The 18,583-nt window shown below is 49.8% G+C and overlaps 2 protein-coding genes across 4 annotated transcripts in view; both read left to right on the top strand.

Moving 5' to 3' along the window:
• AP3D1 (adaptor related protein complex 3 subunit delta 1) overlaps positions 1–2,184 on the top strand; it is a 42,312-nt gene extending 40,128 nt beyond the window's left edge. The window contains exon 32 of the mRNA XM_030466354.1: positions 70–2,184. Within this exon, the coding sequence (XP_030322214.1) occupies positions 70–165 (96 nt within the window). The 3' untranslated portion in view covers positions 166–2,184. The remainder of the gene's footprint in view (positions 1–69) is intronic.
• A 1,558-nt stretch (positions 2,185–3,742) lies between these two features.
• On the top strand, positions 3,743–17,907 carry MOB3A (MOB kinase activator 3A). Of its 3 annotated transcripts, XM_030466389.1 has the most exons (5): positions 9,333–9,616; positions 9,772–9,931; positions 13,971–14,523; positions 16,315–16,517; positions 17,109–17,907. In XM_030466389.1, the coding sequence occupies exons 3-5, from the start codon at positions 14,106–14,108 to the stop codon at positions 17,136–17,138; spliced, it is 651 nt and encodes a 216-aa protein (XP_030322249.1). In that variant the 5' UTR covers positions 9,333–9,616; positions 9,772–9,931; positions 13,971–14,105; the 3' UTR covers positions 17,139–17,907. The 3 variants fall into 3 exon arrangements, with proteins under 3 accessions (XP_008496632.2, XP_030322249.1, XP_030322248.1); XM_008498410.2 differs by lacking the exons at positions 9,333–9,616; positions 9,772–9,931 and adding an exon at positions 3,743–3,804; XM_030466388.1 differs by lacking the exon at positions 9,772–9,931.
• Positions 17,908–18,583: the final 676 nt, after the last annotated feature.

Here is an 18,583-nt window from a genome sequence, read left to right as displayed (position 1 = left end):
GGGAATAAAATTGTCTCCACTTAGGGGAGATGCTAATGGGTTCCTTTTTTTTTTCTTTCTCTTTTTAAGGGAGAGAACTCTGTATCCATAGATGGGAAATGTAATGATTCCACCCTGCTTAGCAACTTGTTGGATGAGATGAAAGAGACATTGTCCAAGTGCTGAATACTCCTTACAGAATACTCCAACTACAAGAAACACACCTGATGTGTAAAGAGAGCAGACCCAAGTGTTAAGTTTCTCCCTCGTACGCATGTACTATCCTGGGCACGTGCTTTTCAGTTAACTCCACCATTGTTTGCAGTTTAGACATTTTAAGGCTGTATGTTACCTTTTTATTTCAAAACTTTTTACAGACTGTGGTGTTAACCCTTTCTAGCCCAAAGAGATCCTGGTGACATGACTGGAGGAGGGAGGGATGCTATTTATTCAGCAGCTCATGGTAATCCCATAAACCTTGCCATCTGCGTGGGACAGTGGACTAAGCAGAATTTTCTCAACAGTAGCACAGAGTCTGTTGCTTGTGCTTGTTGCCAGGGAAGGTTGACTTGATCCTTAGCCATGGAATATGTCTTCAGGGCTGCTGTAGTTGATGTATATTTCTAGCAGAGGCTGGTGCTGGACCTGAAGGCCTCTTTTTTTTTTTTTATATATATATATATGATTTATTATTATTATTATTATTATTTCAAGATCTATTGTGATCAGCATATAAACATCCTTCATCTCCTTGAGCTAATCCAAATGAGCCCTGTGAGAACTGGGATGTTGGAGTTTTGTTTATAGTAGTTGCCTTGAGCCTTAACCTTCTTTTAGTGAAAGCTGAGAAGAGAGTGAATGCATGAAACAGGCTGAAGTGTTACTGTTTGGTTCTCTGCTCCTGTTGACCACCCCTGCTAATGGAGTCTTATCATGCCTCTCCCCTTTGAGCAGTGTCTGCTGATGTGTTTTATGAGTCCACTTCAATTTCACATTCCTGAAAAGTTAAAGTGTAGCAAGAAACTGGAAATCCAAAGGGGTTTGTTCCTGCTTTTTTATCATTTTGCTCACCAGCTGAGGTTGACCACTACCAGAAGTGGCCGTGTGTGTAACCCCTTGTGCTCTGAACAGTTTGCAGGTACAGCCCTGTCCCCTCCCTCTGTGCTGTGACATCAGAGATGTGGTGCTGCCTCGGTTCCCCCTGTAGCCCTCCCAGCAGGTGGGTGCTGATCTTGAAGCTGAAGTCCAATTGGGTCCCTGCAGCAGAACCTTCCAGCCTGGGCAGCAGCATCAAGGCCTTTGTGAGAAGCTGCAGACTTGGGTCTGGAGTAGGTGACCTCAGAAAGAGGGAGGTGTCTACCAATTCTGCACTATTGAAATCATGTGGAATCACTGACTAGAAAGGGATGTCACCCTCTCCTTTTACAGAAATGCTCAGTTGATATTCTTCTCCAAAATCTCTTGCTTTCAATCCCCCTTCTCTCTTCTTTTTTACTTGCTGTTCCATACCCAGCAATCTGAGAACACACTTGAACGGTTTTGCTTTGAGGTAGGTCAAGAGCTGTTGGTTGCTTTTACCAAAAAGGTCTCCAGGGAGGCGTTGGGTTGCTCCAGCACCACCACAACTCCCAGAGGGTCAGCAATGGCCAGTCGAGTTGAACTAAAACTCTGTGCAGGGAACAGGAGAAAGTGTTCATCTTCTCCTTTGGGTGAATGTCCTGTGCTCTACCCCTGTCTTGTGCTCTCTACACTCTTCAAAAGTGAGGGTGTTTCTGACAAGGCTCTGCTGTGGTTCCATTGCCAGGCCCAGCTTCGTGTTCTGACCACACTTGTCTGCAGCAGACTTCACTGCTGGTGGAGTGGTAGTTGTTGGTATTGGTCAACCTCCCTTGGTTAGCCAGTTTGTGTAATAGAAACTGAACATATTAAAATTGTCTTAAAGGATAATGGTCCTCAATTAGTATTTTTTGTTTGTTTTTTTTTTAATTCATGGATGAAAACTGTCACTTTAGCATGTAGAGTCTTCTCTTACAGAATCCTGTGCGGTGATTCTAGAATTTTGAAACTGTATGATGTGTTACATTCACAAATTTATTTGCTATCAACATTCCCTTAAAAAAAAAAATTACAAAAAAAGGAAACAACATACCACAAGCTGCTGTAATGATTTTGTGTCAAGATGATCCAATAAACTTTCAAAACAAAGTTAAATTTTTGGCTTTGTAAGCAGTCCTTTTGTAAGACCCTTCCAGTCTGGATGAAGACATGAAGGTGATCCATGGGTGGGAGCAGCTCTGGAGCCAGGCTGAGAGAGTTGGGGTTGTTCAGCCTGGAGAAGAGAAGGCTGCAATGGGGAGACCTTGGAGCACCTTCCAGTGACTGAAGGGGATCCAGGAAAGCTGGGGAGGGACTTTGTTCCCCCTCATCCCATCACTCCCTGCCCTTGCCCAGATTCAAACAGAAAGAGGGGAGATAGAGATGAGATTTGAGAAAGAAATTCTTTGGGGTGAGGGTGCTGAGCCCCTGGCTGCCCCCAGAAGCTGTGGCTGCCCCATCCCTGGAGGTGTTGAAGGTTGGATGGGGCTTGGAGCACCCTGGGCTGGGGGAGGTGGGACTTGGGATGGGCTTCTGGGTCTCTTCCCACCCAAACCAGTCTGGGCTTTTTATCTCAGATCTCAGTGACAGGTAAAATCCAAGCATTTGTGGAACTTTAGCCTCTGGTTTAATGAGATGCCTAGAGAATAAGACAAGTTGTCACCTTCCCTCTCTTCCTCTCAGTCTGGCATCCAGGCAAATTTGTGATGGGAACACAGCAGGCTCCCTGTGAGGCTGAATATCCAGTATTGTCACAGCAGAACTGAGACATTTGGTTTTGCTGGTGGTCCCAGTGGTTACCAGTAAGACCAGCACCTGTGAAAATCATCTCTAAAACCCCATCATCACTGGGGCTGCTCAGTCAGCATGGAACAAACCCCACACCTTGCAGGAACTTGTCAGCCCCATTACCACTTGACAAGCTCCTGCTGCAGGAGGCACCAGGGCATTTCTGGGAGGCTGCCTGTCCTCTCTGCTCGAACTTGATGGAACAGGATGAAAACGGAAACAAACACCCATTGCTTTGTACATACCTGGGGGAAGAAAAAAAAACCAAACCAGGAAGCATTTGGGGTGAACAGCAAATATTTAATGATCCCTGATCTGGGGTCCAGCCATGGTGCTATGCACTGCTCCTTCTCCCTGGCTCTGGGGGAAAAAAAAGGAAAAATAATAAAGGGAAAGGAAAAGGTTGAATATAATGAAGTAAGGAAAGTTTTAATAAAGTAAAATTAGGTAAAGTGGAGTTAACAAAGCAAAATAGAACCATATAAAAGAGTAAAGAGAGTTAAAAAAATAAAGTAAAACTAAGTGGAGTAGCAGAATGCAAAATAAAAGCGTTAAAGAGTAAAAGAAAATAATGAAACAGTAAAATGAAGCAGAGTGGAGCAACAGAAAGCAAAGTAAATAAAAAAAGAGAGTAAGGTACAATCAAACACAGTAAAGGAAACCAAGAAATTTTATTTTACAGAAATAACAAAATTATTTTATATAGAAGAGAATAAAATAAAATTGAGTAACAGAAAGTACTGAACATAGAGTAAGAGAAAACCACCACACAGTAAAGGAACCGGAACACCAACCTGGACCCCCCCGTTCCCACCCCTGGGAGGAGCGCGGGGCGGTGCCTCCCGGAGGAAGTGGGGCGGCTGCGGGCGGTGCGGGGCGGAGTGGTGCGGAGCGGTGCGGAGCGGAGCGGCGGGAGGGAGCGAGCGAGCAGCGAGCATCCCGGTGAGGGAGAGCCCGGAGGGGCCTTTGGGGGGAGCACAGGGGGTCTGGAAGGGAGCTGGGGAGGGGCCTGTGGCAGGGGGGGCTCGCAGAAGGACTCCAGCGGGCCTGCGGGGGGGTGGCCGGGGGGTCCCTGAGCCCGGGAGGCGGCCGGGCGGGTCCCCAGCCCTGCCCGGGGGTCGCCGTCCCCGCCCCCTCCCCCGGGTGCGTTTCCGGGGCTGCCTCGCTCCTCAGGCGGGTCCGGGCCGAGGCTCCGCGGGTTGAGGGTCGCAGCGGGGCCGTGCCCAGCAACCTGTTGAGCTGGGACTTCCACATCTGCTCTCGTTTCTTGTTTTTATCATTTCTGGGTTTTGGGTTGGGTTTTTTTTTTTGGTTCTGGTTTTTTGTATTTTTTCTTTTCCTGGGCCGGAAGGCAATAGCGAGGGAGTTTCTCGTGACTTTGCGCTCCCGGAGCTGCGGTCGGTACTGAAACCCCAGCTCGGGCCGGGCCAGGAGGCCCCTGAGGCCCCGCCACGCTCCCCAGAGCCCCGGTGTGTGAGTGTGCAGCGATAGGACCGGGAGGGAGGGCTTTAAACTGGAATAGAGGAGACTGAGGTTGCACATCAGGAAGAAATTCTTTGGTGTGAGGGTGCTGAGCCCCAGGCTGCCCCCAGAAGCTGTGGCTGCCCCATCCCTGGCAGTGTTGAAGGTTGGATGGGGCTTGGAGCCCTCTGGGCTGGGGGAGGTGTCCCTGCCCATGGCAGGGGTGGCACTGGGGGGGCTTTAAGGTCCCTTTCAACCCAAATTTATCTATGGTTCTGCCTGTGTTCACATGCCATGAAGGACATCTTCAATGGGATGCTGTGGTGCATAGCAGTGACCTCCCTGAGCAGAGACCTGGATGATGGTGTCACCTTCCCTTGGAAGGGTTTGTGTGTCTGGGTGGTGCTACTTGCTGCAGTCATTACTAGCAAATAAAAAAATATCATAATGAGGCAAAAAAAAACCCCAAATACCCAGAGAAGAAGTGTTACCATGAAGTTACTGTCTTGGATATTCATATATTTTTATTCCACCTCTTTCCTCCCTGTCCCTCTTTATCTATGCTAATAATTTATGCTGATGTTTCTGTCATAGGTCAAGGTACAGTCCTGAAGTTCAAACTCTTCAGTCTTACTTGGGGTAATGGGAAATTCTCCACTTTTTATTTTTCTAATCATAGTGAGCTGTGACTCAGCTTTAAAGCAAGTTCTTGTTCTGCTTCTGTCTCTTGCTCTGATCACAGGAATACAGTAGCTGCCTCTGCACTGATCTTCAGTAAAATAATCTCAACTCCTTCAAAGAAAACTTTTCCTGTGTGAGAGAAGGATGGACAAAAAGGGCAGGAAACCCTCTGGAGAGAGACAGGGAAGATGGATTTGATGCTGTCCAGCATGCAGCACAGATGTTTGGAAAAAGCATCCCTGTCATGAACTCTGGTGCTAGTGCAAGGCAAAATCCCCCTTCTCCTAGTGCTTGGAGCTGAAGAGTGGCCACATGTTCTCACTTTCCATCCTTTCTTTGTTTAAAACTCCTTTCCGGTCTGGAAATCTGCTGCCAAGTTGCAGGGCACAGGGGGGTTTTTGCTGGGAGATGTGGAATTTCCCTGGCCACCTGTTTATCAGAGTCCCCAGGGCTTTGTCCTTGCACTCTGCCTCCTTTCCACGCTCTAGGCTCCCATCCAACTCTGTGCTTATCTGTTGTCACTTCTTAGACTGCATATCCCATGTCTTAGCTACACTTTCTTCTCAGGCACGTACATGTGAAGTGGATTTGGGCAGGAGGGTGAGCTGGAAACCTTTGCAAATCCCCAGAAAGGGAAGAGCAGAGTGCTGGGGGTTGTGCCAGCTCAGTGGTATCGTGGCAAAAACTCAGGGTCTCGGTTTACGCTGAGGAGCCAAGTGCAGGTGCTGAGCAGGGAGCTGGTTCCCTGTGCCCATCTCACCTTTCAGGGTCTGGGATGCTCTTGTGGACACATTGCTTGGGGTTGTGCTGCTGTCAGAAATAGAAAGGGGCTCTCCTGGCTGAGGCTTAAGGAGCTTGAAGCACACTCAGCACCTTGAGCAGGGTCCTCCTTGAATCCATCTTTGCCAGATGCTTTTGTGGCCACATTTGACTCTCTTGTGGCCCTTTCATTGCTGGGGTGTGAAGGGTCACCTGGAGACAATGGGTGTGGTTTGGGGAGGTTGGGCTGTACTGACACCTGCTGTGACTCCTTTGCTGTAAATGGGACAAGGATCTCTATGGCCACACTACACAAAGGGATTTTTTTTTCCTTATCACCCACGGACACGTGTAGGGTCAGAGAAGAGAAACAGCAAAACCAAACTGGTCCTGCACACAGCGTTTGGATCTGGGAAAAGAATTGCCTTTAACTTGTAAGTTTGAGTTTCTTATAAGACAGGCAAGTATTTTGAGCCATAAATGCTGCTGTAAGTGGATCCATAACCAGCTTTGCTGGAGGTTTAGGAGCTTATCTTTAGAAATACATAATATCCAGCTAATACCTTCAATAAAAAGTGCACCTTAGGCTGCATCTTTATCCTCCTTTTTCCAGGTAGCCCTGGGAGGCAGAGTTATCTGCCACTCTGGCTTTGGTCTGCTGCTTGCTTCCCTCTGGACCTGGTATTGTGCTAAAAGTGCCTGTTAAATAGTGGGGTCTTGGGTGAGTTTTTGCTCTGAGCGTGTGAAGGGGACAGGGAGCAGAGGAGAGAAACAGAAATGGTGGAGGCCAGGGGAAAAAAAAAAAAAAAGGTCACTTTTGCAAGTGTGCAAAGCCAGTGCAAAAAACTCCATCGTGCTGTGGCAGCTTTGACTTCCTTCAGAAAAGTCTGGATGAAGTCCCCCAGGTGCTTGGCCTTGTGGTTGTTGAGTCAGTCTGAGGAGAGGCAGAGGTGGTGAGGCTGCCGGACGTTCCCGGGTGCTGTGGGATTCTCCTGCTGTGCTTGGTGCTCTGCTGCTCTCCTCCTGTGGCTCTTCTCAGGGCTTGCCCTTGCCACCCAGGACCATGGTGCTGGGTTTCCTGGGCACCAGCTGGATTTGGGTGAGCCTCAGTTCTGTCTGTGTGCCTCTGCACTGGATCCCAGGGAGCCTGTGGAACAGAAAATGAGCTACAGCCATCCCAAACCTGTTTCAGTTTGAAACAGGAGCTGAGCCAGGCCCATGGCTGCACTGAAAAAGGCTCCATACTTGCTTTTTTCTTCCTCTTAACTGCAGGCTTCTCCTGGGGCTGCTGTCTGGGCCTTTTTTCTTTCTTCGTGTTCCTCTCACTGTGTGGTGGGAGGTCTTATGATGTGGTTCATCTTGGGGTGATCTCTAGCTCCACATCAGTGGGCTTATTCCTTGCCTGAAGACATCCAAACATGTTGGGTTACTGCCATATCTCCTCGTGGAGGGGAAGAGCAAGCCTCGTGGGCATCTGCTTTCAGTGAGAAACAATACTGCTTTTCTTCCAAAAGCAGAACTAACATGAGGAGAAGAGGTTTGTTGATGGGATTAGCCCTGCCATGGGCAAGGTTGGCCGTGTGGCCAGCTCGTGCTCTAGCTCAGCCCCTGGGTGAAGGAGCTCATAACCCTGGCACCTCCTGCCATCCCCACCCCATAACCAGGCTGTGAAAATCCTGTTTGTTGCTGTGGTCGTTTTACCAAAGGCAAAATTTCTGCTCCAAACTGGTGTTCCCTTCTCCTTGGGTGGGTGCAGATCCCAAAGTCAGAGTAAGCTGAAGCTGCTGTTGGTTCAATAATACCCCTGCACAGTGAGGACAGAAATGTGGAGCCTGCAGAAGCAGGAAGAAACATGATGATCACAGTTTGGACTCAGCAAACCCCACGCTGCCCCATAAGGATCCTGCGATGGGGGACAAAGCCAGGCTGGATGGGGGGGGGGGGAGCAGGAGGCCTTCCCGAAGGAACAGGATGCAAAATACAGCTCCTCAGAGCCTGAAAAGAAAGAGCTGCTCTTAACGTGCTGTCAGCCACCCACTACCTGTGGTTTATCCTGGAAATATTTGTCTGTGCAGTTAACCTGTCTCCTGGAGTCGTGACCCAGCTTGTCAGCTTAGCCTGCAGGGGATTAGCTCTGCCTCCACATGCAGCCCCCAGCCCCCTGCCAGCCCCTCCGCTGGAAGCCTCCCAGAATAGCTGCAGCTCTGACATTGCAGGAGATGCAGATATCACGTCAGAGGCAAGAAAATTGGCCCTGGATCAGTAAAGCTCTGAGAGCTGTTCCTGCCATGCTGCAGTCGTTTCTAGGCTCTCAAATGAAGATTTGAAATTGCAGCATCTGCTGCCTGAATTTCCCCTTTCTGGGGAAGGGAAAGTAGGAGGGGTGATAATTTATGAAATTTGCTTTCTTATGTGGCTTTTCCACCCTCTGTGGCTGTGGGGAGGATGCCTGGATGGGCAGGAGGGGCACAACCCATGCTGGAAATCCAGTCATCTTGAAATGAACCCCCCAGAAAGAGGCCACCCAGCCCTATGGTGCCCACACACCCACGTGGAGTGAGCTCCCTTGGACAGACCCCACAACCTCCCTCGTGGTCTGGATCTAAATCCTGAGCTCAGGCTTGAGCAATAAACTGACTGCTCTTCAGTCCTGCTCCTGATGGTAGGAAAACCCCTCTCACTGCTGGGTGACCTGGGCCTTCCACCCCATGCTGCAGCTTTTCCATCTGGGGCAGCTGCCTGAGCTCTGCTTGCTTCTAACCCAGCTCTGGCTCCACAGGACAGGGCTTTTCCCTTTCATATACAAACTAACTTGACTTTAAAATTGCTCTGAATGTGTGGCCTTTTAGGGGGAAAAATATTACTAATTTTGGGTCTTTTATTATGCTGTTTCCTTTTCTTATGTGTGAGGCTGTGCAGATGGGCTCTGCATTCCATGGCTCAGAGACTCCTCTTCCCAAGCTTCTTTCCGGGAAATGCCAGGAGATGCCAATGCTGTCAGTACTTTGTTTTTTACTTGGGAATTTCCAAAATGTGCATCAGATATAAATTGCAGGGTGTGGGGGTGGCTGGCTGGCCACAACTGATTTTGTGAAGAAACAGAAAGGGCTCTTTGTTTGCCTGAACCTTGGGAATTCAGCATTTGAAATGTGCATCTCTGAGCAGCTCTTTTAGGTTTGTTGCAAATGCTGCTACTGAAGCAGTTTCTAGAAGAAAAATGTAGATATTGTCCTGCAGAGCAAGAGGCTGAGCTCACAGCTCACATCTCACCCGGCCTGGGGCTGTAGTAGATCCACTCTCTGCTCCCTCTCCTGTAACTCCAGAGGAGCTTCTGCTGCCAGGAGCGAGCAGGGGGGAGGGAAACAAGAAAAGGCAACGCTGAGGGTAAGGCTGGGCAGCTGCTCAGCTCTTCCTGCAGCCGCCTGGAGAAAAGACAGAAACCCCACGACTTGCAGAGGGGGATGATTAACTTTTGGGAAAACATTGGCAGCGCCTGGGGCCGGCCTGGGTGCCAGACAGGAAGCTGGCTGACGTGGAAGTGCTGTCTGGCTGGGATTAGGAATGACCAAGGCCAACCCGACACAGCCACGCTCAGCCCTGCCCTGCCCGAGGGAAGCAGCGGTACCAGACCCTGGTTCCTCCTTTTGGAGCAGCTGGAAAACCTCCCCCTGGGAAGGCGAGATGTCCTGGTTGCCAAACTGGCTCCAAACTGGCTGTCATTAGTGCCAGTCCAGCCCTGCTTGCTGGAATTGGGTTTGTCCTTTCTCTCGATGTCCAAGTCTCCCCTTTGATGGTCGAAAACCCCAACTCATCTTGGAGTGAGAAAGAGCTGGTGCAGAATGCCCGTGGGAAGGTATTTGTGAAAGGAGCGGGGGAGAAATGAAAAAAATGTGCGTGTGCGTCCCGCTTGGCTTTTTTTGTTTAAACTGGCTTTTTTTGTTTAAACTGCCTTCTTTTGAAGCCAGTTTGCTCCACGGGTGTGCTCTGTGAACTTGGTTCTCAGTCCAGGCACTCGGTGCATCTGATGTTACACTGGGACCCGGTGATCTCTGAGGTCTTTTCCAACCTTAATGATTCTGTGATTTGATATTGTGGCTCCTTTATCAAACCAGCACGGGTGAATCTGTGTCCTGTATCGGAAACTGTGGCCTGAGTGACATCGTTAGTGGTGAGTGACACTGAGAAAGGCTGGAGGGGGGAAGGCAGGGGGTTTGCTGCTCCCCTTTTCCCCAGTGGGGACGGGGTGACTGCCAGCTCATCACCAAAGGGCCCCAATTAAAAGCAGTCACAGCAGGAGCCCTTGCCTGGACTCCGTGTGGATGCGTTGCAGCAATACCACGTTGGGATGCTCTCCCAGGATGGCAGCATGGCTTCCCTGAAAGGAAACCAGAGAAATCAGTTCTTTGGAGAAATGCTCTGCTCACTGGGGTTTGCCTCAGCACTTTCTCAGCAGCACAGGATGTGAACCTCCCCGGTGCTGGGGTCACAGAAGGGGAAGTGGCCGCCTCTCTGACCCCTCCCCAGCCTGCAGGAGCCTTGGGATTGCAGCTGCCCTTGAAACAGGACAGGGTTTTTTTGTACTTTCCCCTCTTTTGAAAAAGGAAACTGCCTCAGTGGCTGCAAACAGCTGTAGAAGCTGCAGAGATGCACTGAGCAATCGTGGAGTGCTCTGCCGAGGCTGGAAGTGCAGGTAGGAGCTTGCTGATGTCCTGGCTTGTTTGGGGTATTTTTTTTTCTATCCCTGGCTGTTAAACCCCTGTGTGGTGTTCGTGCTGCTCGGGGCAGGTGCTGGCAGAGCAATCATGGGACTCTTGGAAGAGGGTTTCTGCCTCTGTGGGGAGGGCAGGATCCAGCAGGAATGCTGTTTGCACCTGGGATGGCTGCAGCAGGCGTGCAGGGGAAGGAAGCTTCCAGGTGTTCCAGAGGAGGTGACTGTATTTCCTTTCTTCATACCCTGATCCGTGTGTGACAGCAACCAAGAGCCAGGGAAGTGACCTCCTGGGCTTCCTCTACCTGGATCCTGGTTTCCAAGGGGCAATCCTCTGCTCCCAGCAGCAGGAATCCGTGGGAGGCTCAGAACTGGGAGTAAGGGGAGGAAGCCAGAGGGGAGGGTCAGGCTCCAACACCCCTGGCCAGGCAGGGAAGTTCCCTCCTCACCCAGCTGCTTCTCTGTCCTTGGGAGCAGCAGGGAAACCAGAGGTTGGTTTGTGCTCTGGTGTGGGGCTGTGATGGGAGGGATGGCCAAGGTCCTGGCCCAGCACCGCTGACGTGTGCTGTAATCTTGGCTGGCTGGAGAGGAGGAGTGAACAAAATGTCCCCGCAGGTTTGTCTGTGGGGGATGGGGGTTTTTCCCTCATCTTTGGAGCCTGCAAATGTCGTTCAGGTACTTTGCATATCTCAGATCCCATTTGCTCCTGACCTTTCCTTTCTCTTCTGTGCAAAGGCAGCATCTTAGTGCTGCCTGAACTGTGACTCCTGCCTGTGGAAGTAGGTGTTGAATGTGTGATGTCATCTTCAAGAAATGTCAGGGATGCTTTTGGTCTTTATCTTTTTTTCTTTTTTTTTTTTTTTTCTTCTTTTTTTTCCCTAGAGCTAAATGTTTCTTTTAGCTCGGTTGCAGTCAAAGACCATAATTAAACAGACTGCATCTGCTTGAAGTCTTAGCTACTCATTTTGCTAATGCCTTCAGACAGATGCTGAGTCGTCTGGGAGACGATTGCTGCTGTGTCGAGCTCCCCAGTTCTCCTGGACGTGCCCATAGCAAGAGGAAATTTGTTTGTAGGATGGCTAGCAACTCAATCCCAAATCAGCCATATTAAAAGCCTCTTCACCCTGCTCAAATGACTTTTCTTCTGGATTATCATCGGTGTTTGCTTCTTGATGTGTGCAGCCAAGCCTAGGGGGGGTTTGTTGTGTCTTTTTATCCTGTTGTTTTGCCATCCTTTTTCACCCCATTCTCTTCCCTGGAGCTGCAGCCCCACCCCTGCTCCAGAAACACATCCTTGGCCAGCAGAAGGGATGGGGCCTGGCTGCACCCTGGGGCCAGCACGGATGTCAGTGGGGTCACTGGAATTAGACAAATCTCACAGAAAATAAGTAGGAACAGAGTCATACTGTGCCAGGCATGCTGCTCATCCTCCAGGGAGCTTACAGAGGGTGATGCTTGTGCTTCTTTGGGGCTTGTTTGCTTTAAAGGACATTTCTTCCTCTGTCTCCAGCATAAGGAAATCATCGCATGCAAGTACCTCTCTGGGACTGATTTCCTGCTGGAAATTGCTGCAGACTCAGCACCTGCTGCCCACATTGTTGGTTACTTGGAGGCTGGTGCTGCCTTCACTCCGGACACGGCACCACAGTGGGGTGGGTGCAGTCCCCTGGTGCCTCCTTGGGGTTTTGCTGCAGGATGTGGTGAGGCTGTGACACAGCTCTTGGTAACCAAGGCTGCTGCCTCATGCTCAGATGTCACTCAGGGCTGTTTTGCTGCTTACTTCCTCTACCCATGGCTGTGCTGTGATCAGTAAGGACAAATTTTCTGGGGGGTTTCTCCTTTTTTCTTTTTGCCTCTCCCACAGCAGCTTGCAAGGTCGCAGTGGCTGCTCTGGCGGTGCTGCATGTCAGGACCTCACCTTGTACCCCAGCCTGGATCTCACCAAACCACATTAAAATGATTATTTATTTTTTTTCATTTCTCCCAATGCTTGTTGTACCCCGTGTTACAGCAAGAGTTTGGATTTCTCTGCTCCAGAAGAGGTTGCTGAGCCCATTCCCAGTGGAAAAGCAGCATTAGGAAACATCAAGCCTGTTCTTAGTGGGATGAACTGAAGTGGTTTGGGTTTGCTTCCTTGCTATAATTAAATAAGAAAACAAGAGGCCTTGGTTTTAATCTTTTTAATCTTTCTCCAGAGAAGCAGCACTGATTAGCACTATGCAGCATCTGTTGGAGATGGGCTGAATCCTGACAAAGTTAGTCCTGACCTTGAATTTGGGATTTTCTTGCCAGTGTTTGGGGATGCTGTTTACCTATTTCAACAACACTGCAGCTAAATACAAATATGAGCAGATTTCTGCTTGGTGAAAGGGATTTGTGTAGTTGCTTTTTATAAATCTGTGAAAACTCTTTATTTGCCAGATTCAGTAAGGCATCAGCTTTAGTTAATTTCTGTTACTTTATTTGTCTGTCCAGCACACGTAAAATAATATTTTTGGTACACACAGCTTTCTGCCTTCAGCTTCCATCAAAGAGCAGCTTGACACAAATTATCCAAGGGGATGGATGTGGGAACAAAGGAGGTATAATTAGCTACAGATAAACAGAGCTGTGTTTCTCGTCAGCATCCTTTCAGATCTTAACTTGTGTCTCACCCTCTTGGAGCTAATTCTTTTCCACAGATTGGAAGGGGAAGGCAAGCTTTCCCTCATCTCCCAGCTTTCAGCCAGCCTTCAACTTGAAGTGAGCTAAACTGAAGTGAAAAATGTGCTTGTGGTCTGTCTGCACCTGCAGGAGAGGCTGAGGCTGCTCTTAGAGCTGATGTTATTTCAGGGTATTTGCTTTCCAGGTGCCTGAGCTGTGACTTCTTCTTCTTCTTGTTCCTCTCCACCCTTTCATGTCCTGTCTCTAGCACTGGGAGAGCACACATAACTCCTTTGTAAATGGCTCTTTTGCTGGAGTATGCCTGGCAAAAGATCTGAACTCAAATGTAGGTTGTCATAACCTTACTGTTTTGGTAGGCTCGTTTCCAAAAAGGGGGTAAATGCAGGTGAAAGCCAACTTGGAAATTTTACTCTTTGTAATTATTTGGTGTACTGGAGCTGAGCAATTGGTAGAGTTGTGGGGCTTGGGCATCTCAGTGTGGGGATGTGGGGGTGAGTGGCACTCATCTCCTGCTGAGCCTGTACTGGGTGCCATGGAGGGTTTTTTTTTAATCTCAGCATCTTATTTTGCCCCTTCCCATCACATCTCTTCCCTCTGGGGTGGGTTCCCCAAGGGAGACTCAGCCCAGGTCCCCCCTGGCAGTGGAGCCACCACTCTGCTGTGAGCTGGGCTGGCAGGGGGCAGGGAGGAAGGAAAACTGGCACCGGCTCCTCCGGCTTCCAGGATCTGGGGCGAGGGCCCAGATGGTATCCCAGATCTCTTCCTATGGGATTGAGGCAAGGGTTCCTGTTGAGAGAGCTGCTGCTAATCGCTGCCCTGCTGTGCTGCCTTGCAGATCAGGACCAGATGAGCAGAGGGAGGTTCCTGTGAAGATCAGAGTCTCCCCAGCCCGGCCTCAGGAAGTGGCCCAGCAGTGCTGTGTCTCTGCCTGTCATCCCTACGGACCTGGAAGAGAAAACAGACCAGAAAAATGTCCCATGCTTTAAAGCAAGTGTTCAATAAAGACAAAACCTTCCGGCCGAAGCGCAAGTTTGAGCCGGGAACTCAGCGGTTTGAGCTGCACAAGAAGGCCCAAGCTTCCCTCAACGCTGGCCTGGACTTGAAACTTGCTGTGCAGCTGCCACCAGGGGAGGAGCAGAACGACTGGGTGGCCGTGCACGTCGTGGACTTCTTCAACCGCATCAACCTGATCTATGGCACCATCAGTGACTACTGCACAGAGCAGTCCTGCCCTGTCATGTCGGGGGGACCCAAGTACGAGTACCGCTGGCAGGACGAGCACAAGTACAGGAAACCCACGGCCCTGTCTGCCCCCCAGTACATGAACCTCCTGATGGACTGGATTGAGGTACAGATCAACAACGAGGACATCTTTCCCACCAACGTTGGTGAGTTCAGTTCCGTTTGCTGGGGGAGGATGAAGAGCCTCCTCCTTTGAGCCCTTCGGGTCCCATTTCTCTTCCAGGAGCTGCCGTGGCACAGGGCACCCCTGCAGCAGAGCTATTTCCTTTTGTGCTCTCAGAGTTTGGCAGTGCAGTAAACTCTTCCAAGCACCTGAGAAACTTCAGAGCTCTTCTGGAGTGTTAGAATGCCCAGAGCTGTACCAGATCCTATTTGGAGTCATGGATGCCTCGAGGAAAGCCAGGCTGAGCCTAGGCAACCAAAACAAGAGGCTGCTCTTGGGAAAGTCAGTCTCTGACATGAGTCTGGAGCAGCTGATGCTGGATGTGGTCTCCTGATGGGCACTCTCTTTCAGAGCCAGTTGCCAGCATGGGTTCAGTGTGTGTGCTCTGCATCGGGCTGGTGGTGGTGGCCACGTTTCCATAATTAACCTCTTTGTTATTACAGGCTGGTGGTAGCTGACTCTGCCCTTTTGAGCTCCAGGCTTCCCGGCGGGTGCTCGCTGCAGCTGGGTGGGATGCTGACACGTGCATGGAGGGAGGGATGTGGTGTTTCATCTATTGCCACGGTGACAGAACTGAAAATTTGGTCTAAGACACCTAAATCTGCATATCCAAACACAGATACTGGCTTTGGGACAAAGATATTGGGGGTTTTTTGTTCATTTTGTGTTGAGTAAGATGTGAGAATTCTGTATCTAAAGCATCTGGTAAATGTGATTGATCCAGTTCAGAGCTCTCACATCTTCTGAGATGCAGAAGTCAAGCTCCCTCCCTCCTGCCCCTGTCAGAGCTCTGCTGGGACTCAGTTGGTGCCTCTCTGGGACACGGCTGCTGCCACTGCCACATGAGCATCCAGAGGGCTCCACCACCCCTCCCAAAACACTGCTTAAAGCTGCTCTGAGGAGGCAGAGGTGGGGAGCAGAGCCACAAACAGCTCTGTGCTTCAGACAGCTGAAACACTGAAATCATCCCCACCCCTTCTCCTGTCACCCCAGTGACCTGCTGCCTTGCCTTCAGCTGGGACTCTTCTGCAAACCTCTCTGGGGACTACAGGCTGAGTGGTTTTTTCTCTTTGGGGAGGCAAAGCAAGTTTCCCACAGCAGGAGGGTTATGAGGCTTTTTTTTTTTTACTTTTTATTGCAATAGTTGTTTTCAGCTCAGTTTACCAGATTCCTCACTCTGAACACCGACTGACATCCTGCAGTTCCTGCAGAGCATTGAAGGGGTTTAACTAATCCTTGGTCCTCCAGAAACTGTGGAACTGTGAATTTGTAGTATTTGTGATATTCCACTGAGCTGGCTGCTTGGCCAGGCCACTGCTGCAGGGCCCTGGCTAACAGATCCCAAGGAAACGATGCCTTTAAAGAGAACCTCAACAGCTTTAATTTTTAACCCAAGAGCTGAAGGTCTATCAGAGTAAGAGATAACTGTGGGGAGTTAACAGCCCCAGCTCTTTTCTTTTGGGAACTTGCTTGTACATATCTAGTATTCTGCAGTGCTTTTATAAACACCCCAAGTAGGAGTAGAAGCAAACTCTGTCAAAGTGAAACAGCTGCTGGGAATCTGAGGCTTTCTGGTGGCAGCACTCTGTCACTGAAGAAATTTGTGCTTTGAAAAATCTGATCCAATGGAAAGGGAAAAGGAGAAAGGACTGGAAATTACCAGAGACAAAAGTCCTTTTGTCTCAGTCTTTTCGTTTTATCCATTTTCCTTTAGCCCTAAGGAACTGCTTTTAACTTCACTGACAGTTTCTCATGGTTGTGTCTTCCCTTCCAGGTACTCCCTTCCCCAAGAACTTCCTCCCAGTGGTGAAGAAGATTCTCTCCAGGCTCTTCCGAGTCTTTGTCCATGTCTACATCCACCATTTTGATAGGATCACCCAGATGGGGTCAGAAGCCCATGTGAACACATGCTACAAGCACTTTTACTACTTTGTGAAAGAGTTTAATCTCATAGACACCAAGGAGCTGGAACCACTGGTGAGTGTCTGGGTGGGCTCAGGGTCTGCAGGCAGCACAGGAGGTGGGGGCTTGAGGAGTCACAGGGGTCTCTGGTACCTTCTCAGCCCAAATTCAAGGCACTGGTTGGCCTCACAGTTTGTCAGGAAAATGAGGACATATAGGGACAGTTGAGAGGGGGTCATTTGGGTTTCAGCTGGGGGAATTTGGCTTCTTCTCCAGCAGCCTCCTCGTGTTTGGAGCAGCTGGATGACCTTGGTGTGCACCACGTGAGCCCAACCCTGTTATGTCCAGGGCATGGATGGAATAGTAAAACCTCCTCCCTGTGCTTAATTCCCTCTCTGGAAACCAAGGGCAACACCACTGCCTTCACAAAGAGGTGGTGATGGTGTTTTTAAAGCCATAAGCAGCAGAGGAGACCTGCTGGGCAGTGACAGGGTGTCCTGGGAGTGGTGAGGGGAACAGGGACCTGCCCAAATGGGAGCTTTTGTCACCTCACACCTGAGAAGGGTGTTTACAACTTAACAAAGGTGAGGGTTTTTTCATCCACACCCTCACCTGACAGTCTGGCTGTTCATTCATGGTCCTGTGTCTTGTCTGTCCCTTTGACAGAAGGAAATGACCTCTCGGATGTGCCACTGAGATGAGACCTTTCCTGCTCCCACCCCAGAGGCCTCTGAGTCTCAGCCCCTGCGTTGGAGATGTGATTGAAGGGCAGAACAGAGATGTTTTGTTAAAAGAAATCTATATATTTTTAATGAGTTTCAATGTAAAACTGTGATATTGCAGGAATATTTTTTTAAAGATGCTCTAGATAAACTAGTTTTTTATAGTAATTTCTATAAAAAAAAAAAAAAAAAAGAAAATATTTTGGGCTTCTTGGTGGACCTGCTGCCTCTGGGAGGAGGGAAGAGCCAAGAACCACCCTGTCCTGCCTCTTCCCCATCCCCTCACTGCAGAGGCACTGAGTGAGCTGAGCCAGGTGGTTCAGCCAGAGCCGTGTGGTGGAGCTGGTGCTGCCATGGAAGCGGTACATCCCTCTGGACACCCACCTCCCACCTGGGAAGGGAGGTTCCATGAGGACTCTGGAAGAAATGCTGGTGTCCATGGATCCCCTGGGGTGCTGTTTGGTTCCAGCACCTCTTCCACTGGCTGTGAGTCCTGTTTTTGGACAGAGCTGCTTTTGTGCTCAGCCCCCCACTTGGCATCCCGTCCCCAAGGCTTGGTCCTCTGTGCTTTCCCCCTGAAAGAAGTTGGAGTTTGGTGTCTTTGATGGCTAAACCAACACTGCTGCTGTTGTCAGTCTGCTCCTGCCTCTTACTCCAGCCCTGAGCTGAGCTCCTCCCCACACACACCCGTGGGAATGAGTAGCAGGAAGGTGCTGGGACAGGCGTGGTGGGGAAATCTGCTCCAAAACCTGCACTTCCCTGTGGTACTTTGACCCTGCCGAGAAGGAACTGAGCTGCTCACCCTCCAGCCTCACTTGCTGCTTCTGCATGGACCATTTTCTGCTTCCCATTAGGGTACGAAGCCTTCTCCCTCTTCCTGAGTAGCAAGTCCCTGCTCAGCTGCACCCATCCTGTAACCAAAGCCTGTGGTGTGCAGCTGGAGACCCCTGGCCCAGCCCCTCTGCTGCAGGGCAGGAGCTCCACAGGGTCCCAGGGTAGGTAGGTTGCTCTACCTAGGATTTTGGGGAGGAGCAGCGTTTACAGTAATAGAAAAGGTTTCTATGAACAGTGACCAAACTGTACCACTAACCACTTCTTCCTCATGAAGTTTTTCTGTGTCCTGGAATCTCTGTACATACGTGACTCTTGTTTCTTGTACTATCATTAGGACACCCGTACCAATACCACTATAGTTCTCTGAAACTGAAACAATAAATTATGTTGTATTTACATACACACTCAGATTGCTGAACATCTGGTGATTGTGTGCTGGTCAGAGACTTTCTATCAGCAAAACAAACATGATGTGTTTGGACTCCTCGGGAAGTGTGCTGGAGAGCCATTTCCTATGGTTGCTGAAAGCTCCTGGGTGTGTGCTCCTGGCTCTGCTGTGCAAAGGTTTTGTCCCTCCAGCTCTCA

This window comes from Calypte anna, chromosome 28 (genome assembly GCF_003957555.1).
Source record: "Calypte anna isolate BGI_N300 chromosome 28, bCalAnn1_v1.p, whole genome shotgun sequence".
In the NCBI taxonomy this organism is placed as follows: domain Eukaryota; kingdom Metazoa; phylum Chordata; class Aves; order Apodiformes; family Trochilidae; genus Calypte; species Calypte anna.
This window is presented reverse-complemented; position numbering and strand designations above follow the sequence as displayed.

Bases quoted from the DNA above. Each gene is read 5' to 3' on its own strand.
- MOB3A (XM_008498410.2), top strand. From the start codon at position 14,106: ATGTCCCATGCTTTAAAGCAAGTGTTCAATAAAGACAAAACCTTCCGG. The intron at 14,524-16,314 runs GTGAGTTCAGTT...CTTCCCTTCCAG, and splicing joins CATCTTTCCCACCAACGTTG to GTACTCCCTTCCCCAAGAAC. The intron at 16,518-17,108 runs GTGAGTGTCTGG...TCCCTTTGACAG, and splicing joins CCAAGGAGCTGGAACCACTG to AAGGAAATGACCTCTCGGAT.